Genomic DNA, 25,312 nt, shown 5'->3' on the forward strand with positions numbered 1-25,312 from the left:
TAAATGATATAGAAAAAAATAGATAGGCTGATTTATAGTATATTGACAAAGTCAAGATGTAAAATAAAAAAAGTGAGATTTGATAATATATTTTAAAGAATAGAAAAAAAGAATCATTGGAGTGCTCACAAATCCTCGTTCTGAGCACGGGGCAATAATTTTTTATCTTTTATTTTTAAGATTCTTGTCTAACAGGGTTTAACTTGGGCAAGGTGGAGAGGGTAGATTGGGTTGTCTCCTACCATGAAGATGAGAAGGCAGTGGAGGAAAATTAGAGAAGCCAGGCGGTTGCCGAAGAGGACGTACCCACCAGGCAGCCAATCTCTCACGCTATTTTCAGTTTCGTGTGATATGAAAAGCAAGTGTTGCTTTCCAAACTTCCTCCAGCCAGACTTGGGGAATGTAAGATGTAATTCAGCCATCGCATTACAATTCAATTCATGTTGGCAAAATCACTAGGTATAAATAAAAATACTGAGGTGCTGCACTAATTATCATTCATAGTCTGGCGAAATCAGAAGACGAAAGTGCTGGAAGCAGCAGCTTATTATAATTAGATTTGTCCTAAATTTCTACAGTCCTGGTAAGCTAAAGAGGCAAGATTTTCCCTGAACTAAATAAAGAAATGACCCTCTAAACATAAATTAGGGGGCATCTCCTGGAGTGGAGCCAACGAGAAAATGCTTCCTTCTCCATGATCCCATTAATCTCCATTAGTTGAAGTTCTTGCACAGCCACAAAAACAAGCCTTCTTCCGTCTTGCACTACTCGTCCCACTGCTGTGAATGAAGTCCCTCAAGAGAGTGCCTGTTCTACTTTTGGAAAATCTGTACTTTGCTTTGCTTTTCTTTTCATCCTCCAATTTCAGCAGTACATACTCGATGTTCTGTAACTCAATTTGCAAACGTCCAATCTTTTCAGACCCATTTCGTGCCTGTTCTATTACTCTCTTTCTGGAGACATTTCCAGCATCCTCCAACTCTTCTAAAGGTTTCCCATTCAAAGATTGGGGGCTATGATCGACCTCCTTAGTCAATTTATCATTGATATCCACTAGCTGCGAAACAGCCTCCTCAACTTCTTGTAACCTTCTTTTGACTGTTTCATATTCGATCCCATTGGCCTTCTTGCTTCTCTTGTTCATTTCCATTTTCTTTTTCAGATTTTGCAAAGTTGTCTGAACACTCGTCAATTTCTGAGCATCGGAAGCCAGTCTCTCCAGGAACTTTCCCTTAGAGGTATCTTGATTTGGCTGTCTAACACTCGTCAATACCTCTAGCTTGTCAATGCCCAACTCCTTCTCGATCTGTAATTCTGAAGAGATATACAGACCCTTCTCCTCGTCTTCAGAAGCCTGCTTTTGTGTCTCATTGATCATTGGATCTTCGCTGCAGTCCCTATCTGCAGTTTCCCATAACTCAAGCATCTGATCATCAACTCCACCCTTATGTCTCCTGCTTCTTGCATAGAATGAACTATCCGAGACTTGATCAAGTGGAATATCTTTCATCAAAGTTCCATTTTCTGGTTTAGTCTTCTGTAACTCCAGGTCATTGGCGAGATCATTCCCCAGTTTCATCTCTTCCTTTCTTATGTCTTTAACTTGATGTAATGTGCCTTCCAATCCCAACTCTTCAGTCTCTTTTAGTACATGTTCGACTTTGATGTTAGTGTGTATGCTTTCTTGAGTTGCACGCCTTTCCTTTTCTCCCACCACTGCCCTTTGCACTGCTTTAATCCTTGTCTGCAATTTCAGCAAATCTGCAATTCCATCCTGTATCACAGTACTTTGATCTTCTATAAGCACTTGACGGCTCTCTTCATGAAGATGAATTGCCATCTCCTCATCCTAAAGACATGCATGTCAAATAACCGTGAGATTCAGCAAAAGACCATTTATACACGTGATATCTAAATAGCAACGTTGGATTGGTTTCACACACACATTTATTAAAAAAATTGTATTTAGAAAAACATAACACATAAATCAATGAGATTTTAATATTCATACAGCATATCGGGTAGGTGCAACTACAAGTTTATGACAAGAAACAATTCTGTCTATTATAAGATTAAGCTGACTTTAACTGTATCTCATCCATTCAAGTTACTGCATAGAATTTGATTTTCAAATCAGTTTAAAAATATCATAAAGATGTACTCTGCAAATATCAACACTACAAACTTAAGGATATTGGGATTCAGCAACGCCTTAATACTGTCACTCCAGAGCCACCAACATTACAAATTTATTCTCATCTTCTCATGTATAAGACACAATAAATGCTCGTACAAAATGTAAAACCGGCATTTATTAAAAGCATATAAATTCCTGTACAAAATGTAAACAGGTCGATTCCATCACCCACATGTAGTAGAATTCAGATTGAAAAAACCATGATTATAGGCACAAGTTTTGAATATCACGACAATTAAAATTCAGCATAGTCTAAAAAGTAACTAATGGTTTGCTATGTGACTAATACACGAGTGAAGAAAATAATTGTTGGCAATTTTGCCAAGAAAATTAGGAATTTAAGCCATAAATATGCCAAGACACTTTTTCTTTAAGGAGAGAATGCCAAAAACTAATATTTTTATGTACAGCAACCATATAGCTTAACTACGACAGTATGTGGCTGACACTAGATGCTTTCTAAAAGAGGAAAGAGTTACCTTTTCTTCTCGATTCCCTGCCATGGAAGGCTTTGTATGAAGGGGGGAATTATGCTCAAGAGAGGCTATATCATCTCTCAGTGAAGCTATGACAGGAACATATGCAGACAACTGGGCCTTCACTCCCCCATTTTCACTTTCTAAGAAGCTAACTTTTTCCTTCATCTGTTTAATCTCCTTACTTTTTGCAGCAGTTTCATCTTCAAGAATCTCACAAACTCCAGTAAGTTCTTGAACCTTATTTTCAAGTAGAACTTCACGAATGGCAGAAATATGGAGATCAAAATAAAATGTAGCAGCCTCAGCCTCCCAGAGTTCAAATTCATCTCTCTTCTCTTGCAACTCTGAACTCAAATTCTCTTCTCTAATCCTGTGTCCTTCAATTTCTGTACGTAGTATTTCTACTTCAGATTCCATATTTGCACTCACTTCACGAAGGCATTCAATTTCTTTTTTCTGAGTTGTGCTATCTTCCAGCACTTCAAGAATCTGTTTCTCTAGATTTTCTTTAATCTGTTTTGATTCTTTACATTCCATCTTCAGTTCCTTAACAGTCTTGCACAATTCAACATTTACATTCTCGGTAGCTTTAAGTATCTGTTCTGCTTCTGAAAGTTCTGTTGCCGTCTGTCTCAGAAAATCCTCTCCAATAGAAATTTGATTGCATAATTGGTCATTTAAGTCCTTGGCCTCATTCAGCTCCCTCCCCAACTTCTCTACTGACTCATTCAGATGTTGAATTTCTGATTCTTTCATTTCCATCTTCTTCCCCAACATTCCAACCTCCTCCTTCAGATCACCGTTGACCAAATGGAGACTGCTGATATTGTCAGCAAGTTCTTCTATTTCCACAGACTTCTCACTTGCGAAGCTCTCAAAAACAACAGATAGGTTGCTGAGAGCTAGCGTTTCATGGAGAATAACACTGTTTTCTTCTTCAAGGATACACTTTTCCTCATTCAGGTCTGAAAATTTCCTGAGCAAAGATTTCTTCTCTTCAAGCAACAGGGAATTCTCTTCCTGCAATGCAAGGTAAGCACCCTCCAAATTTATCAGCTTCACATGTAGGGCTTCCAATTCAACATTTAAAGCATCCTCCCATTGATCGCTCTCCTCCATTTCCAACTGCAAATTCCTGTTCATCTCTTGAAGCTCCTGCTTGTTCTTTTGCAGCATAGCACATTGCTCTGTCATGAACTCAAACTCATGCGCAATGAACTTTTTCTCTGACTCGAGCTCAGCACCCTCTAATCTCAGTTGCCCAAGTAAAGTTAAGAGCACTGAGTTCTCAACCAGCAGCTGCTGCTTCTCATCCCAGATTTTCAATAGAGAACTTTTTAAATCCTCGATACCATCAAAAATATCCAATACAGGTATATGCTCCTGCACAATCTTATCTACATGCCCACGATGTGGATCAATTTGAATAGCCCTGAACACCTTATGAATTACCATCCTCAGCTTTTGGATTTCATCTAATAAGAATTCTGCTTCTACCTGCTGCTCTAGATTCTCACACTCCAACTCTGTAATCAGTTTATCTGAAAACTTGGATGTTTCAACCTGTTTTTGACATTCAATTGCTAGAGATAGATTCTTTTCTTCCAGATCTTCTATGAACCTCTGCAGGATGAAAATCTCGACCTGAGCAACAACTGCTCTGTCTAGCTCTTCTTCAAAGCCCTTCTTCCCCAACCTACTTTCTTGTTGCATGATATGGACTTGATTTTCCAAACCTGCCAGTCGAGCCTGACTTGACTGCACAAAACTTGTGCGCTCTTGTTTTTCTATAAAGAGGGAACCCTGCAGTTCTACTACTTGAGAAAGTGTGAATTCTTTCTCCTTCTCCAGATCTGAATATTTTTCTTCTAGTTTTGTAAACCTCTTTTCCAGGTTTCCGAGTCTCTGTTCAACGTTTTCCAAGTGAGATACCAGGCTGCATCTCTCACTCAAAAGATTGGACTTCTCATTACTGAGCAACTGGCATAATTCTTCTAAGCTTTTAGACTTGGCCCTCAAACCTTCAAGCTCGAGATTAGCACAAGAGAGTGAATTCTCCAGCAAGGTGTTCTTATCCATGAGCTTCTGCATGTTCTCGGTGATAATTTGCAACTGTGAAAGTAGAGCAGCTTTTTCTGCAACGAGTGTGGCTTTGTCTTCATGGAGAAACTGACAGGACTGCTGCAAGTTCTTAGCATTCTCTCTCATTCCCTCCAACTCACCATTCAATCTCGAGAGGGAATTCTCCAGAGCAACATTCTCTATAGAAAGATTATCCATATGCTTCAACTTCTCATTAATAGCTTCTTTCTCGTCTCTTCCCTTTTTGCAGACCTCTTTCAAGTTTGAGTTCTCAACTTGCAAGTCCTTCACGTATGACTCAATGCATCCAGGACTCAAACCTACTGACTCCACTTGCTCCATAATGGCCCGGTATCTTCCATTCAAGCCCTTGATTTCCTCCTTCAAATGGTAAATCTCCTGCTGGAGGGTATCACTTTGGTCTGTTTTTAGTGCAACGTCCACTTCAAGTTTCTCTTTCATTGCCTTCAAGTTAAAGACTTCATTTTGCAGATTGTTTATGGAAATAGCAGAAGAAAACTTCACTTCATTCAGGCTCCTGTTTTCTTCCTCAACCCTTTGAAGTTGTTCTTCCATACCATGTTTGCAGATCCCTAAGTCTTTCAACATCTGAAGCCCATTTTTGAGCTCCAATGTCAGACCTCTCTGCTCCTCTTGAGATTGGTAGTGTAATTTCTGTAAAGCTTGGAGACTGGATTCAATTTGCTCAAACCTTGAGCACTCCTCTTGCATTAGAGTTTGTAATTTTTCCAACTCATAATGCTTTTCTGAAAGTTCATGATCCTTCACTGCAATCTTCTGCACCAGATTGTTCGCCTCTAATTTCAAAGATTGATTTGAACTCTCCAACATAAGACATTGTTCTTCTGCACTCTTCAATTTTGCAGCTCCCCGAAGAATTTCGCTATACAGCTGTTTGGCATCTTCTTGGGCTTGAAAAAGTTCACTTTCCATCTTAGCTAGTTTCTCTAAGCACTGCTTATACTGAAGTGCTGCAGCTTCTTTCTCTTCATTTAATTCCGTGAAAGCTTTCTTCAGTGCTTTAACTTCAGTTTCTGCTCTTTCAATTTGCTCATTTAAAAATCGAGCATTTACCTCAGCAAGTGAGATTTTAGTCTCCAGCACAGATATCTTCTCAAGACATTGTCTGTTCTGGAGAAGAGCTGACTCCTTTTCAGCCTCTAATCTAGAAAGTTCACTCTTGAGATGTTGGTGCCCATTTTCTGCTTTAATAGCTTTCTCGTTTAGCTCTTTTGCTTCCTCATGGGCAACAGATAACAAATTCTCCAGACTAGATATCCTCTCTAAACACTGATTGAATTGAAGAAGACCAGCATCCCTCTCAGCTTCTAACTTGGTGAGGACTTCCTTCAGTATTTTAATTTCAGTTTCAGCTTTTCTCACTTGCTCATCAAGTCCAGCAGCATCCTTCTGTGCATGATCAAGTTCTCTCTCCAAATGTGATAAATTTTCCAAACTCTGCTTGTATCGAAGATGGACAGCTTCCTTTTCGCATTGAATCTCTGCTAGGGCTTTCTTTAATTCCTGAACATCATTTTCAGCTTTCCCTGCACGCTGAGACTCAGAAAGGAACTGGCTCTTGAGTTTCTGGTTCTCACATGACATCTGAGAGAACCCATCTAGCAAATATTGTTCATTCTCTTTGGCATCATAAACATTCATGCCTTTCTTCATCCTTCCTTCAGCAACATCTGAATTTTGCAGCACTGCTTCTCTTGAAACAAACAGCTCAGTGAACTGTTTAAGACCCCTTTTGCTTATTGCAGATTCACATTCTGAATTCCCTCCACCCCTCTTCGTAGCATGTAAGCTGGTTGAAGAGACCCCTAGTGCATCCTTACACAAGTCATCCGGGTCTACTAATGCACGAATTGGATGTGGCATTTCGGGTGTATGAGGTTCAGCCCCAGGGCCTGAAGAACCTGATGGTGAATTATCAGCCAGCTCATAAGGCACTTGACTGGGGAATGCCTCTGCCATGGTTCGATGGGCCTGGCGAAGCTCCACTGTTGCATGATCGTACCTCTCAGCTAATGCACGGTAAGCTCGGTAGAACTCCTCTACAAGTTTCATAAGCTCTGGGCGTTTCTTGTAGTACATTTCTGCCCTCCTTGCAAAAGAATCTGCATCTTCTTCAATGAGCTTGATCATCGCTTTGACTTTGGCATCCATGTCTATAGCAACAGATTCAGGATCAGTTGAGAATGTTATCTAAAATATCATGGAGATGTCATATGTGCATTACAAACACACACACAAAAATGTGCACAAACAGGCACAGCAGCACATCCACTTGTTCAGCAACATTTAATTTTACTTATGGTCAACAATGCGATCCATCGTTCCTAGATTATGGTTCTTGAAGAACCACCATTACTACTATGTCTCAAAAATTATAAAATTTAACTGTCTATAATTCCTATTATTCACAACTTGAGGGTGATTATTCATTGGGTTATTCAGATCTATTTTGTGTGTATAGGTGCAGTGTATGACAGACATCATGATATGGCAACATCCAGTTTACCTATTAAAAAAAAATCCAGTTTATTACAAAGTTTTGAATATACCAATACTAGACCAATCACATAACCATGCAAGTAAATCACTTTAGTTCCAGGTAAAAAGATGGTCATTCAAGTTAGCTTCAACTAGTGCCAGCATTATCTTTAAAAAAAGTAGCACCGGTTTATGAGTAAAGTAACAAAAATGAAAGGACAATATAGAAGAACGTACCAACAGAAATCAACAATCTATTCAAAATGGCAACAAAATTGAAGGCAGTGTATTCTCATAAAGCACTGTTCAAGCAGTGTTCCCCATCACATGGTTAAGTTCAGGGGGAACGCTCTTTTGGAAGATCCTTGCCTCATATTTGCTAAGTTGATTTCAAACCCCAGAGCAGTAATCAGTTGTAGTAATTAGAAAACAACCGACATCAACGATAAATGTAAAAAAACATATCCGAGCAAGAAACAAAATTTTGAGAACATGACAATTGGAGATTAAGTCATAAGGAGAAAATCATCACCTGTAAGATTTTCCTGAAGCCATTTTGAATTCTTTGGGCTAATGTGGCTGTCCCACCACCAAGAGTATAAGCGTCTGGAATCGGAATGTGATAAAGTTGCCATGACTCCAGCAAGGAACAATAGCGCAACTGGTATTGACTTGGCAAAAGCCTGGTCCTTGTACCAGTAGTGAAAACCCAGGTACTGTATCCAGGCCAGAATATCAATATATTATAACGCACATCCAAATTACTGTCCAGATGGCAGTTTACATCTCTATATTTCTCACTCCTTGCACCTAGACACAAATATCAACAAAGGAAAATATGACTGTAAGAAACTTTTGGAGTTTGATCTTCAAAATCTCTTAAAGTTCATATAAGCATATTCACAATAAAGGATCAGGATGAATAATAGGAAACTCGTCAGAATACCTGCTCAATTCTACATAAGTCCAATATTTGAGTAAGTACTGCTACTCCTTGCGTCAATAGCCTTCAAACTAAGAAATCAATCGATCCAGACAAGGAAAAAAGACAAAATAAACTCTTAAAGTTCATATAAGCATATTCAAAATAAAGGATCAGGATGAATAATAGGAAACTCGTTAGAATACCTGCTCAATTCTACATAAGTCCAATATTTGAGTAAGTACTGCTACTCCTTGCTTCAATTGCCTTCAAACTAAGAAATCAACCGATCCACAGGGCAAGGAAAAAAGACAAAATAAACATTATAACATCATCAGGTAAAGTAAATCCCATAAAGTAGGAACCAAAAAATTAAAACCGTAAATGAATAGCACTCCCCCCCCCCCCCCCCCTCTTTCCCCCAACACAGTAAAAAAAACCCCCAAAACCAACAGTTACCCCATAATTAAAGATGTTTGTACCTATAAAAATAACAATAAAAAAATTAAAGATGTTTGTATTCTGAGACACACAAATACACGTATAATTTAACAGTAAGGGGCCCCAAATTAACAGCAAAAAGTACGGTCATTGATCAATGCGATAGCGAAAAGGAACATGAGCACACATATTTTTTTTTACAAGTGCTGAAAGGAGCACATATATGCAAACGGATCTCGATGAAAATGTAAAATATGCATTCCACTGATCGTTTATGGTCTGCAAGCGAAACTAGAATTCAAAATGACATAGAGAAATCATTCTGAACAGATGGGTCTAACAGAAACTGCAAAAAAAAAACTGAACCTTTATGGACCATGAAATCAACAACTTACGAAATGCATGAAATATAGTGCTGGGTTCGGAATCTCGGATGCAGCAAGCAAAGCTACCATCCAATGGAACAGAAAATCACAAACTTCAAAAAAAAAAAATCCAACCAATACTGGGAAAATGATCATTTAGAAACCCATTTGGATCAAGTACACACCAGAAGAATGAAAATTGGTGATGGGGTTTTGGCCAGCAGCTGTGATGCCAAAACTCCAGCTGCCTATCACTCTTCTCACCCCATTTTCTTTCTCTGAGTTCACAGCCTCTCTCTCTCTCTCTCCAATGGGTCCTTTGATTATATTCTAAGGTTTGGCACTATCACTGTTTGACGACGCAGCAACTGTAAAGGAGGACGAAGACCGTAAAAAAAGTACTGAAAAGTATTGAATATTGAAATAGTTTTGTTACGAAAAATTATTTACTATATCAATATTCATTATTTTAAATTTAAATTTTAAATTAATATTATTTTTAATAAAATTTATTTTTTAATATATATTAAATTTTTCTATATTAATTTTTTTTTTTTAATAATTACCGGGGAGGATTCCAATTGTTTGGATGAAAAGACAAGAATATATAATTTTAAATAAAAGTTAAAAATTAAAAATTATTTTTTTTAATATTATTATTAAATTAAAATTTTAAAAAAGTATATTCTTTCTTATATTTTATAAAAATATATATATATATTTTTAAATATATTAACGAAAGAAAATGAAACGTAAGACTTTATCACTCATAACGCCTACATATGTTTGGTTTGCGTATTTGCATCCAAGTCAAAAGACTATCTCTGGCTCTGGAATCCCTGATATCGTAGTTAAGTTTTAACTATATGGGATTTAGTAAACCGTCATTTTCTTTAGGTTATAGCTGTCTTTTGTCGTTGCTTGCAAGTGTAGATTTTGGTGGGTGGAGCGTTGTCACGGGAACTCAAATGACCAGAGCACCCTCAATTAGGATCTTTTTCCCTTAAAAGAACTCCAAATGCGGCTTTAATGGGATTTCAAATCACAGCCCCCTTAACTTGGAGGAAAATTCTGTATAAATCTATAAGATACAAAAGAGTTTGAAAACAAGAATCTAAATCATATTTGTAGTTATAGAATACATAAATGCTATATAATTTTTTTAAAATAATTTTTCTAATTATAGACTCTTTTTTTTTTTTAAATAAATATGCTAGACTTGCATATATTACTTGACTTGCTTACCCTATCTAGCATTTTTCTAGTTAGTATATTAAGAAATGCAATGAAACAATTAGGGTTTATTTAGAAAATAATTTCATATCATTTCAAAACTTATCGTAATTTTCTTATCATAAATACAAGTATTTTTTAATTTTTTTCATCTAATTATTATTTAATAATTATGACTTTTCCAAAATTTTTTAAAGAAAATACAATAAATAATAATAATTTTTTAAATTTTAAAATAAAAATATATTAAAAAATTATACTCTAATAATATTTTAATTTTATAATATTTTTATTAAATATTTTTTCTCTTATTTTTTAAAACGCTATAAAATATATTAACTCAAATTATTTTCATAAACTATTTCATATTTTTTTTAACTTATCTGACTTCACTTTTGAAAGGAATCCTTTTGTCGTTGATGTAAGTGGACACAAGATCATCCTTACCCTCGATAATGTCATTGATTATGTCATGATCAGTAAATTACTGTCTAGTTTTGTAATAAAAAAAACACTTACCAGTCAACTGTGTGATGACGTCAATTGTTTGACCAAAAAAAGGGAATAAGTGTAGTAAGACAAGCTGATGATGAGTACTATTGCATTGTTTCAAAGACACAATAGAAATTCAACAAATGGTTTAAATTTAGTTGTTTGATTCCAATTTGATCATATATCTCCCAAGCTTGTGCTTAGAGACATACATTAACTCAAAATCAATGATTGCCGGTGTTCTTCATCCACCTTATTGATTAAAAGTTTGTTCGTTTAAAGAGACAAGAGACCTAAAATAAACAAAACGAATAAAATATGATATCTTAATTTATTTCTAAGCAAAATCCACATGCAATTCAATCCACAATATTCCATGCAGTCTAGTAGTGCATCCGTCCATATATATTTTATTCTCGTGCATGCATGTTCACATTATTAGGGTGACATGTTAATTGCATTTGTGAAACTTTAGACATAATTGAGATTGCATGGTAGAAATTTATATATACGTTCAAACACGGTCTTTAAAAACAGAGTAATCTTAAATATAAATCTCAAATAGACATATTCTGCACATATCTTTTATAACTACACGAGACTTATACATATATAAAAAGTAATGCTATATGCAGTCGTAGAATGTGTAAATACTGTACAATTGTTTTGAAAAAAAGTGATGTTCACGATTAAAAAGTTAATTTTTATTTCATATAAGTCTCATATTAATTCAATTGTTTTAAAAAAGACTATAATATCGTATAACTACAACTACAAATATCATTTTTCATATATAAAATTTATACAAATCATTTTTCGCACCTTACAATAATAACACGAGGAAGTACCCTTTTAGAGTGGATGAAGACCTTTTTAAAGGTCGGCCCGTGGGACGGTGGAGCCTGCATGCATCCTTACAGGTAATGTCACTTCATCAATAAGAGAATTCTGGCCTCAAAAACTCTCTTTCTTTCTTGTTAGTTATTACCGCAACTTGATGATACTTTTATTGGGACCTGTTTGGAGAAGTGGCATAGATTAATCCACGTTTTTGTCTGCTACTACTTGTTTTGAAAAAAGGGTAAAACAATAGAAATATTTGAGAAATATAAATTAAGAAATTAAACATTCTTGTCTGATTGGCTTGATGTCCCAAAGGAGGTGTGGGACAGAATCCTTACCAACAGGGAAAAGGGTAACATGATGATTGCGGGCGAGAAAGTTTAGAGATTTGCAAAAATACAAACGGTACTTTCTTCTTTTAGGCTAAATAATTACGGGAATGGACAAATCTAAAGGAGATCCATACATTAATTTTTTCTCACCATCACTTATATAAAGTTACCACGATCACCATCTAATTCTTTTCCTAATTATATGGAGCAATGGCGCATGCGGGATCCCAAAGTTTATTGTCTTTCATGATGATAATGATAATTATTAGATACTTAACATGATAATAATGAAAAATCAAAATCATTGTTGTGAGAAACGAACCAAGAGCTTTCCTTAGTTTAGGACAGCTGAGGATGTCTCTTATTATTGTCGTGTACGTCAGTACTTTTTTTAAAATTTGTTAATAAAAAAATAATATTTAGGATGGTGTAAATTTCACTTATTTTCTTAAAAAAATTTAATAAATATAAAATTATATAAAAATATCTTTTTAATAATAAATTTTACATTTTTTAAAATAACCATATGATATGTACCGAAAAAATTCATGGTCATCTCATAAAATCAATTTAAATAGAGAGGTTTGTTCTAATCTTATAAACATATTTAAAACTTTATCTACAAATAATGTAAGATTTATTCATCAACACCATCTCTTACGTACAAGTCATTATTTTTTAATCTGATCCTTGTTACGGAATAAGTAGTGTGAGCTTCCATTCATTCTATAACAGATTCTAATATCATAAAAAAATTTATGGATATAACTCATTTTATAAAATCGATTCAAAAATAAAGATTTATTATAACTTTACAAATATATCTAAAATCTTATTCACAGACAATCTCGAATTTATTTATTAATAAAACTAAAATTGTATATAACTTTACTTGTTTTTAGATAATGATGATAATAATTGTACGATTTTTGTTCTCAGTTCACTTTGGATGGGTGTACGATAAACGAGGCTATCTAATTTGCACTCGGTGGAAATACTAGTTTGTTTGGCAGCTTAATTAGGGCACATAGCCGAGATAAATTTTATTTTACTTTTTTGCTTATTTTTTGAGTGGTCACGTAGATATTGATATAGGTCGATGCTACATCAGCAAAAGGTGGATTTAAATGATGCGCACATGCAACGCAGTAGATGTTTGAAATATGAAACCATTAATGAGGGTCCCCTATCCACGTGGGTGAATGTTGGCCAAGTCAATGTGAATGCATCTGTCGGCATAAACAGTCTATCACAATGGGACTGTCCTGACAAGTCAGTACTAGTCCTTTCCATCAATCCGTGGGGTGGGATGCCCGGCTGGGGGCATACACTTTTTTGGGACGTTTCTACAGAATGTTTATGTTTTGTAGGTGATTAATTAGTAGTAATTTATAATTAAAATGTTCAAACAGTTAATCTGAATCCCGACTTTAGTTCGACCCTAGCTCTTTATTACACATATTTCAGTTTACATTAAGGTCTTAGTTGTATTGGGAGTATGTGACATTAATAGAGTGCTAAGTTTGAGGAACAATATAATGAGTATTAGTTTAAAATACCATTAAATGATTAAATTCATGATAGGAGAAACGTGCATGGTGCATGCATGCATGGTGGAAGTCATGAGAAGGAAATCTATGAGTGATACCTTTTTTTTTTATATAGTTTTTTGGGATACTTTTTTTGTTTTTTTGGTTGTTAAAAGCCAGATTTTGTGGGTACCTCGCTAGGAACATAAAGCAAGTCTTTTCCTGATCTTCTTGCTTGGTATAAATAAAAGCATGCAAAATGGTTTTATGGCCCAGGGAACACGACAGATCTAGATTAGCACAAATGGATATATATCGTATATGGGTCTGTTAAAGAGGAATGTACATTGTACATACCGAGAAACATAGTATTAATCGTTGTACAATAATGTCGTTTTGTAGAGATATAAAATGGGAGAATTACCCTTTCTTTTGTTATGAATAATGGGATCATGAGAAGCCTGATCTATAACATATTTTGGAGGATTTGGTTGCATTAACAAAGACTGAAAGTGACAGAGGACGGTACTCAATTACTATGAAAGTTATGTATATACAAGGAACGTGTATTTCATTGTTTTTGCTTGGATGATCGTGAATGTTTTAAATATATGGTAGTAAACCTAAATTTAAACCCAAAAACTCAGCATATTGTAGAGAATAATGTTATTATAAGACACTTATACTACAGTATACTATATATACGATCACTTAAATGATAGGATTTAAATTTTAAAATTTAATTATACCATTTGATAGTATATGATGCATAAACCTTAAAATAATATTACTCGTTTGTAAAACTAATCCAATGAAAGGCGACGACCCGTCTATCCTGATCTTGTGATCAAGTTTTGCATGTAGAGTAGTGATTGGGTTACCACCTACCTATTCTAATTTATAGATAATTTTAAATATTATAATAGTTTTTAATTTAATTTAGACCCATCAAATCAAAAGCAAAAGTCAAAATAAATTTAAAATAATATTATTTTATTACATAATTATAATCAAATTGTATAACGGTACGTGAGTCTGTCATTTCTCTTTGCATGCCCTGCAAAGCAGGCAATGTTAATGTTTTGAAATCTCCCTTGCCATTATACATCTACGTACGGATAATACACAGACCGTTGTGTACGTACGGGCAGTATCTTTAAAAGCTTTTTACTGTGTGTATATTGTTCTGGTTTTTCAGCCTTTGTCTCTCTATTCGAAAACATGCTGCGTGCATATATACAGTAGTTTCGTCGTTTGCACCGTATTCTGCAGGCTGTATATATACCGATATACAACGGTGTCCAATGTTGCGAAAAGACACAGAACCTAACAACAAGCCGCAACCTCAACAAGCTTAATTAATTCCGCAAGACGGCCAAGGCAAAAGCCAACCTTTGTGGTTAAGTGTAACCCTCATGATCCTGTAACTTTTTTGCAAGAAGCTGTTTACGGGGGATTTGATGTATGTTATAGCACCTACCAAACCCTAAATGCTTTGAAGACACTATAGCTGTACCTCACCAACCCATATGATGTGATCTCTGTCTTCCTCACCTCACTATTTTAAATCTATGTCTATCTGTCTGTCTTCATAAAAGCAAAGCCAAACGAGAGCTGATGCTGTGGAACACCTAAGCTAGCTAGCTAGCCCCATATCTACCTCCCTTAATTCACACTTTGGAAACTAATGATCTCTGGATATATAATTATATCTACCTCCCAACAACCACAATTACACTTTGTCTTCAAAAGTCCAAAAAGTAATGTGGAGAGAGATCGAGATAGGGAGAAATATTAGAGTAGATCCAAAGGAGTATGGACCCAACCAAAAGATAGAATCCAGATTGTGTTTTCGTTTTTTAGTGTCTATCCAGCTATGCCACCACCAGCTTCCAGTCAATGCTCCTGAAAAGCTGAATCACATGCATGGCTACCATAGATTTTACTATGTTTTTTTCTTTTCGTTAAAAAGTGAAAAAATGAAGAATCAAAATGGTAAGATGTTTTGCCCCCCATAAACAGCCAAGCTGAAAAAGGGAAAGACATGGATGGCTCTCCATATCTCACCCATGTGGGGGTTATTTATTTACTTTATTCCACATGGCTACCAAGGACTGGTGGCAGGTTTTGGCGAATGTGTATGTGGGGTATGTATGTCTGGCAATGTTACAGCATTTGGGTTATTGTGGCTTAATACAAGAATTTAGATGTTTAATCTGGAGAAAAATAAGTTACATAAATAACATTTTAAAGGTCATTAAAGACTATTAATCCGAGAGTTTGGTTGGACCTTGGCCATAATGTTGGTGCCTTGCCTACCAGGATTTTGTTGCCTATAGGCTATATATGATCGGAGTATGGGCCATCGGGTAATGCCTGCACGTAGGAGGAGGCAATACTATTACTTACCGGTGCGAAGAGTATGAAGTCCTGGACCACACTGGGTGGTTCTGGAACTGTAGTTCAATTAAGCCTATTCAATCATTTATTTATTGTGATTGTAGATAGAAATCAAATGGAGGATATTTTTGACTTGTTACCACCACGTGATGTCACGTAACTTATTAAAAAAAATTAAAAATACAAACATAAAATTGATGGAAAGAATCTATAATTTCAATCTCTATTTTTTTATATTTTCAGATGTCTTTTTGGTTTGAATATATCACATGATCATCTAAACGAAAATTTTTAGATGGCCAAGTAGCATTGCTAAACGACCTCAGGCAGAACGTGTTCTTGACACTTCGGCCACAAAAAGATGGGCAAAATAGAGGTAGTAAAAGGTTCACACGTATTTGTAAATTTTGGTCACTTGGGCGCGATTGAGAGAGAGACATTATAACGAGAGAAATTGTAGACTTAATTTTGTATAACAATTTGTTTACAACTATGTATTAAAATAATATTATTTAAATTTTTTTTTACTCTTAATTATGATTTGATGGGTTTAAATTTAACAAATATTATTATATTTAAAATCATATATAAATTGTGAAAAGGTTGCAAGGCTATCACTACTTTTATGACCTTTAAAATGTTATTTATATAACTTATTTATCTCTCTTAACGTTAATGTTATCAAAATCAGTACTTTTGTTTTGGGTCTTACCTCACTTGGTCTCATTTTGTTTTGGGCCTTAGCTTAGTTGGTTTTGCTTTCTAGTAATTATCGGACTCGGAAGATCCGAGGAAGCCATCCATTTCTCGAGAAAGAGAAGCCTTGCTCAATTCTAGCCCGCTTGAGTCACTACACTAACTTACAACACGTTGAGTAAACATAATGTTTATTAAAAAATTCAACTCATAAGAAGATTGATCAACATATAAAATAACTTTTGGGACACTCCTACAGTAATTCTCTTTGAATTGAAATATGCTACAGTTAATATGATATGTTAAATCTATTTTATAATAATAAAATTTTATAATTTAATGTATCACATCAAATCACGTCAATTTGTGAGTTTATTTTTATAAAATCTCTTTATGGCTAAACTATTTCCCATTCTCTTTTAACATTTTATATACGCAAAAAATTTTACTCACCATCTTTACACCACACACCACTAATAATTTTTTATCTTTTTATTTTTTTCCTCTTTAGCAATTATATGGTATATAGATGGTAAGTAGAAGAATTTAATTAATTTAGCATGAGTAATAAAAAAAAAGGTATGATGTGTGGAATGATAAGTAGCAAAACTCTTATATTTCCAGATGCAAAATTATAGTCATGTCCCTGAATTTATTGGAATTACCATTTTGCTTAGACTATCTAAAACGCACGAGTTGCCTCTCACTTGGTTGATGGGTTATGACTCGGACTCCCATCATCTTTTAATTTGTAAAATAACCAAACCTGTGCTATCCTCTGCTTTATATGTTCAAAAGAACTCTCGCCATTCTTTGTAATAAACACATCTTAAGCCATCCATCGTCATGGTTTCACTTGTTCCTACAAAACCCATGAACTCAAGGTGACCTCCAACACGATCCATTACCAAACCAAGTAATCTCTCTGAAAGACTTTTAAGGGAAATTCCCACTAAGTAGCTGGAAAACTTTTCACTAAAGCGAGGGTAGTTCAGGACCTGGATGATATACTTTCAAATTTTGAAAGGTGGCATGCATCAACTGCAAGTTTGCAGGCTATTCTAATTGACGGATTGACGCGAAGAAACATTTGAGCAAGATTCAAAAAAGATGGTGAGAGACTTGACAAAATCTACAAGGTTAAGATTGGAAAAACTAAAGCACTGAACTTCGATAACATATTATACAAGAGAAGTATACATTATGGGGAAAAGATACCATATTATTACACAGGTGCTCGAGGCATGCTAAGATGACAAGAGCTAAACAAGATATTTTTCCACATAAGGACGATTCGAGAAAAAAAAAAAAGATTTTATAGTGAAATAATCATTTTCAGTGCTGGGGAGTGAGAGAAGGAAACGAAGGAATAGATTGTAATATCAGCTTCCGGCCACTCCGGCGACTAGGAGATGACCCAAAGTCGCCATGAGGAGGAGAGACCCTCTTACTGTTTGGAGAAGCAGACTTGATGCCAGTACTAGGAGAGCTGTTGCCACACAGAATCTCAGGCATTTCATCTTCTGGAACTGTTTGGAAACGCCTTTCTAACTTGGGCAAGGATCGCAGAATATTTGGCTTTCCAAGTTTTTGGCAGGTGTATAATCCAGAAGAGGACCCCACAGTAAGAAAAGAAGATCTTGACAGTTTGCCATTTGATGAAAATGGCAGAGGAACCAACGGTCTGAAACAAAAATTTATTACTTAAAATCTAATAAATTGAATATGAACTTATTAGCTAACAAAAAGTATGACCAATGAACCTGCTTAGACGTAGTGGAGTTGTAGGAAGAGTGGTAGCTGGATTCTGCTCTTCATTGTTCTGAATGTCAGATTTCTGTATAGCCTTTTCCATTTCACATGCATCTGTTTCTTCTTCTATATCAGTTTCTGTAACTATTGGAGCACATCCTGTATTTAAAAAAAAAAAAAAAAAAAAAAAACAAAGAAGAAGCAAAAACAACTAAGGACTGGAACATACAATACTCAAACAGCAGCAGTATGCATAATTTTGCTAGAAATACTAACAGGAAAGATAACCATTAAGAAAGAAGAGAAAGGGGGGGGAAGGTAATTTGATGGTTGCGAGCAGCAATATGCATCAGGGTTCAGACTCACCATCCTTTCTACCAAATGCATTCTTACACCCTTCACATCTGCAGCTAATAGAGCATCCGACTCCACCCTACAAAGAAAACAACCATTTCTGAAATTAGATTATATAGGAAATCAAAAGTGCACAGACTCTGCCAAAGGGAAAACCTGATAGCATTCGCAGTATTTCTTAAGGCAATTTGATTTCTTGCAGTTGCATCCCCTTTTATGCCGAGCTGAAGCAGGGGTTTTGCTGGATTCATCCTGCAAGAGAAAAATTTGAAGGTTAAATTGCAGTCCAACTTGCATATTGAGTACAGAGTAAGGGCAGTCTTATTATCTAACCCCGACTTCAGTTACAGATTCGGAGCTCCGAATCACTTTTGGAGCAAATGCAAGAGGGTTGCGGGACTCAATCTGTTTGCGAGTTGCAAGAACAGTATCTTCATGAATAGGCTTGTTGAAGCACTCTTGACACGAACATGGCTCTATGCAGTATACACCAGCCGCAAAACATTCACAATAACTGGATGGAAAAAGTATGAGCAAAATAATAAGCTACGTGCAAAAAATTAAGAAACCATTTAATTTGCAACCCAAACCTTTATGACACATCCTCTACCAGTAATGCAAGATTTTTTTTATAAGTACCAGTAATGCAAGATCTAAGCAACATTACTAGAAATAGAAGATCAAGGTGGAAGGAAGTGGCTACAGGGACTTGAGAAAAGTTGGATAACAGGACCGAATATTTTCCAATATAACAGTATCATAAAATATGGAAATGAAAAAAAATACACAAACTGTAACAAGCTCGAGCTTTTTGAAGGCTTGCCTCAGGCATGCAATCTCCAGCAAACTTTTTTTTTTTTTTTTTTTGTGGGGGTTAGGGGTGGGGGCAAGCAAGTAGGCCATCGGCTTCCCAAACTCCCACGACATGTTGGTCAGCCGGGCACATGGTAAATGCTCACACTAGTGGAAGAGAATCATTGAAATGCTCAAGTTACTTTATCAAGTATGACAAAATCTTTAATTCTGTTTTTATGAAATTATTGTTGAAAAAGAACCCTTTGCCTCCATCACTTTGTCTTATTAGTCAACTCCTTCATTTTCTTCGTACTCAACCCTCTTTTCCAAAAGTAAACAACTTCTTCCAAGCATATTAAACCATCACTATGCCCTTCTGGGGATCCCCTGTGGACTTTGTAGCCCAATTTTGAAGCTGACTACCTGGGCAGATGTCAAGGCTATTGCTTCCTGTGAAGTGTGAACAGGGCAGCCCCTCAAAGGTCATAACAACTCATTTGAGGTTGTACGTGCAAATAATTCCATCATCAAGGGCATGATGGTATTGAAATATTATGTATTTAGACAGTAACTCTCACCTTGAGACTCAACAAAGAAACAAGATTCAGTCAATCAGAGACACTTGGTTTTAAAAAAGTTAAGACCGATCAGCAAGCATGGTAACTTCTACATTCCAGGTTGACTTAAGAGAGGACTGTTAAAACTTACAGTTTCAAACACTTTGATTTCTTACAGTTGCAACGCTTGCAGGACTCACTTTCTCCAGCATGTTCCAACCTGCGCCTGAAAATCCAATTCAAACTATCAAATGACAAAGGAAGAAGAGTATTAAAAAAAAAACAGACCTTTTGATAGGTAGAAAACATCTACTAAACAAAATACAAAATGAGAATAATTACAATATACATAGTTGCACATGCCTCTTCTTTTTGGGGCTATTCTGATTGAGCTCTTCACTAACTAAATATGCCGATGCCTGAGATGCATCTTCCACATGAGAAACCCCATTTTCAGCAAGATCTGTGTCTCTCTCAGCAGAGACTGAGGTCAAGGATTTATGAAGTGGTTCTTGGCTGTTTGTAGGGGAGTGCAATGAAGCAGTGGAGCTCGGTAAATATAATTGTATTCCAGAGGATAAACTTTCAAGCTTTATATTTTTGTGATCCTTTGAAGTTGTTGCAAGAGCATTTAAGTGCAAACCAATTCCAGGTAGAATGCACCGAGAGGAATCTCCACTGCGTTTAATTGCAACCAGCTGCTTATCATAACAGCTAATCTTCTCATCGGGTTGTGATAGCATTGAAGAACCAAAATTTGAAGCATCGCCTAAGGCCTTCCTACGAGCTCCTGCCATCTCAAAATCTAGGCAGCGCCTTCGCATTCCACGGTGCAAATTAGAGACGTCCTATACAAAGACAACACAAATATGTGTTATGAAAAATGAATGTCTATAATTAAAAAAACAATCTATCAGTAAATAAACCTAGTCTACATTAGTGTAAATAGGTTATCTTAAGTTAATATGACATTTAATAATTACACACGCAACAAAAACTGTAGATATGACATATGGAAATTATCACATTTACAATTTCTGTAGCATATGATTATTTTTTGTAAACTGTGTATGATATATCACTTATATTACAACTTCAAAATCTGCAGATTTTCAAATCAGAAGGTAAAGTTGAGGGAAACTCGTACAAAAAATATATCCAAAGTTAGGATACTACATACATTCTGCAGCTACAACTAATGCTGCAGAAGTTTGCAACAGACCCTAGTTGTGTCATTTACCTCACTCTCCACTTGCTCCCTCATATGGCTAGACATACCCTTACTCAGATTACTCTCAGCAGCATTGTCCTGTGTCTGCTCTATTTCCTGAAGCTCATTGCCTTCTCCAGTTTCAGCAGAAGGATTATCTGTTTCATATTGCTCACCAGAACCAATTGGATCAATAATTTGCATTGTCTGCAAGTTTTTAATGTCATTTTGATGGAGTTGTGGCATAAGAGAAGTAGAAAATCTTATTCGTGGGTCCGTTGACTTCTGAATTGACCCTTTAAAAGCTTCTGAGTTATTAGGAGAATTAAAGATTAATAGACCAGTGGCATCAGAAATTAAACTCTCCCAATCACATTCCATCCCTTCTTTCTTTTGGCCAATTCGGCACATCTCAGATAGATGCACTTCACCTTCAGATGAACCATTTCCAGAGGCCTCTTGGCCATATTGAATAAGTGATGCTGACTTGCTCACCAATTCCGACATACAACCAACCTCGAAATCACAATTAAGTGTTACGCCACAGTCAGGACTGCCACAATCATATTTTAAGGTACATGGAAGCTCAATCACAAACTTTGAATGTTCACTTGATGGCTGAACAGAAGCTTCTTTAAGTGAAACCTCTGAATCAAAGTTTTCTTGTAGCTCAGCCGAGTTATCTTGCAACTGAGCCGCATCGACACCAGTTCTTTCATTTGTGCCTATTTTATCCCCATTTCCAGACGAAGACTCAGGTTTTGACGGATCCAAACAGTTATGCCTGAAAATAAGAATTTTTAAAATAAAGAAATCAGTGAATATTGTAACTTTAGGCCAAAAATGAAAGATGAGAGAAAAAATCCCTTACCTTTTCAGGAACCTAGATTCCTTGTGAGAATTGACATGGGGTGAAGTGAAAACAGAGGGAAGAGATGCGAAATTAAGCGGGTTGAATGCCTGAGTAATATGTGTGGACTTAACTGGCTTGATAGGAGAAAGACTGTTGATATAGTTGAAGACAGGTGAATCCTGCTTGCAGTGGTAAAGAACATTTCTAAGAGCATGATACGAAGTAAACATAAAAAAGGAATCACGAACATTTTGAAAAACGGACATTCAAATATTCTCAAGCATCAACTGTTGTTACCAACAAAACATCTTTTGATCTAAATCAAACCTCGCATAAACATCAGAACTTTCCATGAATACTGCAAGATACAAATGGACGAAATTTCTCCAAAACTGCAATGCCAGCAAATATTTCCCTCGTATAACCCTAAATCCTTCTTGAAAATAATATTTTTATTTAAAAAAAAAAAAGAGAGAACTAACCTAAATACACAGGATAAGCAAGTAAAATCATGATAAATAAATAGCGTAAACTAAAATTGCAAAAAGAAAAACAGTTTTACGAGTAAATTATCTTTCAAGACACTTGCAGAATCCAACCAGAGCCAAGTACTTTTCCTCACAATAATATACACAAAACTTCTTTTTTGGGTTAGCAGATAAAGTAACCCGGATGAAACCCAGAAACAAGAAGCAGGCATATAACCATCAGAATTGCAAAAATTTAACTGAACTTGGAGATCTAATCCAGTTGAAAAGAAATACAAAACAAGTATTTCCGAAAACCACAACTCAAAAAAAAGGTGAAGAATTAACTTTAGAAACAAAAGTATCGACTTCGTCACTTCAAGATAAAAGAATAACATCCCATTCGCCAACATAATTCCCAGTCCCACTGAAAATCCAAGATCAACCCACTCAGAAACCAAACCAAGCTCATGCACATAAAGAAACCAAGTGAACCTCCTAAAAAATGGACAAGCTTGTTATCACCAAGAAACCCACAAAACAAAAAACAACACAATAAACCACTCGGAAGTACCAGAAACAAAAACCAAATGGGTCACTGCATCTCACCTCGAATTTAGAGATGGGTGTCCCGATCTGGTTCCTCTCTGGAGTGTCCATGTCCAGAGAAGAAGCTCCTCCACATACCTCTTCTTCTCTTTCTCTCTCTCTACTCTGTCACTTTCCTTCTCCCACAGTGACTTTCTAGCAGGTGAGATTCAAGAAGAAGCGGGAAGGCGGGAGTGGGAGTAGATTTTCTCGTGGGGATAACCCGGACCCTACCGCCACCAAATACCCAGCCCCACACCCCAACACAAGGCTCCCACAGCTCTTCTATTATATTTTACTTACAGGAATGTGTATGTCTTTTTGTGTAGTAAATAGTTCGTATTGTTTTAATTACTGTAAAAAAAACAAAAAACCAAAGTCGAAATGCTGACCCCTCTCCTCTTTCCTGCAACTTTCCTTTTCCTTTTCCTTTTTCCAAACAAACCCTCTTCATTTTGCAGTCATCTGCACAAATGCCACAGTCAACTGTATAATAATCAACTAGTGTCGACATAACCAATAAAATAAAAATTATTACCCTGCATAAAAAGTTGAAATCTTGGAGCTTTGTTGGGCATTTCATCGGCTAAATATTCCACCCTTTGGAGCCTAGTCTTGGGACCAGTACCTTATTCAACCTCGATTGATTTTTCGCAGATTTCTTCTTAAGACGTACAGCTGCTAAGATTGCAATAATGTGATATACAATAATGAGCAACTTTCTAATGTAATTAAAATGCTCTACCGGCTGCAATTAACTTCCAAAAATGACAAACATGTACCCTTTTATCCCAAAAAAATAAAAATGAATGGAAATTGGAAACAACAAAGACGATTAGATTGCAAATTGTGGAGCTTTTATTATCCATATATAACTGATATCGCAAAACTTGCTAAAATTGTCAAGCAAGGTAATGTTGATCAATCCTAGATTTTCAGATTGATGATATGATCGATGGAAAGTAATTAGACTCACATAACGTCTCTAAACATCAATTGGCAATCGCCTAAAAGTGATCATGAGTTCCCAGACAAATTCATTAATTGCATGATAATTAATATTAATTAAAAGGACATTATATATTCATTTGGTGTAAATGATTAGTTTTCTTCTTTCTATTAACAGATTAAGACAAATTCTTTCCTTTTTTATGTTCTTGAAAAAATGAAAACACCATATATCACATAAAAAATTTATATTCATTAGAGAATTATAGATCAGATTGATGATCATAAATATGGAATCCACTCTACTCTATGTCAAAAGCAATAAAACATGTTTAAATCATGTACATTTAAACGTGAAATTAATAAATTTTCTTTTGCATTAATCTAGATTAAATTTTCATTATGTATCCTTTGAACATGCAAACCACGATTAAATTAGTTAATTTGGAGGAATTTCTTCAAACCCTATTTTGTAGGTGGGTTGAAACAAGGAATGAAGTCTCTGTTTTTTTTTTTTTTCTTTTTCTTTTAAGGGGTAAGGGGTCTCTAATTCAAATTTTCTATTTAGAGAACCAGACTATATATCATTAGGCCATCAAGCTTTTGTCAAGAAAATTTTTGTTGATGAAAAAGATATATATATATATATATATATATATATTATCTAGCTAGTATGGCTGATATTTCCATCGATCACATGATATACTCACCGACAATAATACTAAAAAAATTGGAGAAATAATATATATGAGGTTGAGAATAAAACCCTAACTTGCACTGATCGTTACGTGCCAATGGCATTAATGGCGCCAATTTGGATGATACATTATGCATAGTAGCGTGAAAATAGTTACCATATCTTACATGCCACAAAACAAGGAGAACGTGAGCAAGAAATTAAACTATATATATATATATATATATAAATTACAAGGGCTGATTAGAGAATCACGTCTCGTGCAGTAATAGTACTACTTTTTCTTTTTCTCTTTATATTTTTCTTTTTCCGGCTTTAATAAGTTTATTCCTGTGTATAATATTATATATATATATATATATATATTAACTACCGATTGCACTTTTCATGTGAGCGACATAAATTATAATGACAAAGGAGGTCTGTAGTTTTGGCGCGCTGGCTTTTTTTCGAAAAGAAAATTCTAAGCTAGCTAGGTTTCATGAGATCCAGCAATGGCAATAACTGTTTTTAGTATGGGGCTTGCAATTGCCCTTAACTTCACATCAAAGTTGTTTCTT

At 35.5% G+C, this 25,312-nt stretch overlaps 2 protein-coding genes across 5 annotated transcripts; both read right to left on the reverse strand.

Annotated features, from left to right (window-relative positions):
- Positions 1–462: 462 nt before the first annotated feature.
- On the reverse strand, positions 463–9,364 carry LOC122278313 (protein NETWORKED 1A-like). 3 transcript variants are annotated; one of them, XM_043088511.1, is made up of 7 exons: positions 9,192–9,364; positions 9,037–9,089; positions 8,407–8,474; positions 8,225–8,292; positions 7,811–8,088; positions 2,677–6,953; positions 463–1,849 (listed from the first exon to the last, which is right to left on the reverse strand). In XM_043088511.1, the coding sequence occupies exons 5-7, from the start codon at positions 7,911–7,913 to the stop codon at positions 704–706; spliced, it is 5,526 nt and encodes a 1,841-aa protein (XP_042944445.1). In that variant the 5' UTR covers positions 7,914–8,088; positions 8,225–8,292; positions 8,407–8,474; positions 9,037–9,089; positions 9,192–9,364; the 3' UTR covers positions 463–703. The 3 variants fall into 3 exon arrangements, with proteins under 3 accessions (XP_042944445.1, XP_042944439.1, XP_042944450.1); XM_043088505.1 differs by lacking the exon at positions 9,037–9,089; XM_043088516.1 differs by lacking the exons at positions 8,225–8,292; positions 9,037–9,089.
- An 8,313-nt stretch (positions 9,365–17,677) lies between these two features.
- Positions 17,678–23,396, reverse strand: LOC122278335 (protein tesmin/TSO1-like CXC 3). 2 transcript variants are annotated; one of them, XM_043088529.1, is made up of 10 exons: positions 23,129–23,396; positions 22,071–22,231; positions 21,230–21,983; positions 20,332–20,837; positions 20,141–20,215; positions 18,971–19,151; positions 18,794–18,889; positions 18,650–18,716; positions 18,295–18,442; positions 17,678–18,215 (listed from the first exon to the last, which is right to left on the reverse strand). In XM_043088529.1, exons 1-10 carry the CDS (start codon positions 23,177–23,179, stop codon positions 17,867–17,869), a joined length of 2,388 nt encoding a protein of 795 aa, XP_042944463.1. In that variant the 5' UTR covers positions 23,180–23,396; the 3' UTR covers positions 17,678–17,866. The 2 variants fall into 2 exon arrangements, with proteins under 2 accessions (XP_042944463.1, XP_042944472.1); XM_043088538.1 differs by having other exon boundaries at positions 20,353–20,837; positions 23,129–23,395.
- Between the last annotated feature and the right edge of the window lie 1,916 nt (positions 23,397–25,312).

Source organism: Carya illinoinensis, chromosome 1 (genome assembly GCF_018687715.1).
Source record: "Carya illinoinensis cultivar Pawnee chromosome 1, C.illinoinensisPawnee_v1, whole genome shotgun sequence".
Classification (NCBI taxonomy): domain Eukaryota; kingdom Viridiplantae; phylum Streptophyta; class Magnoliopsida; order Fagales; family Juglandaceae; genus Carya; species Carya illinoinensis.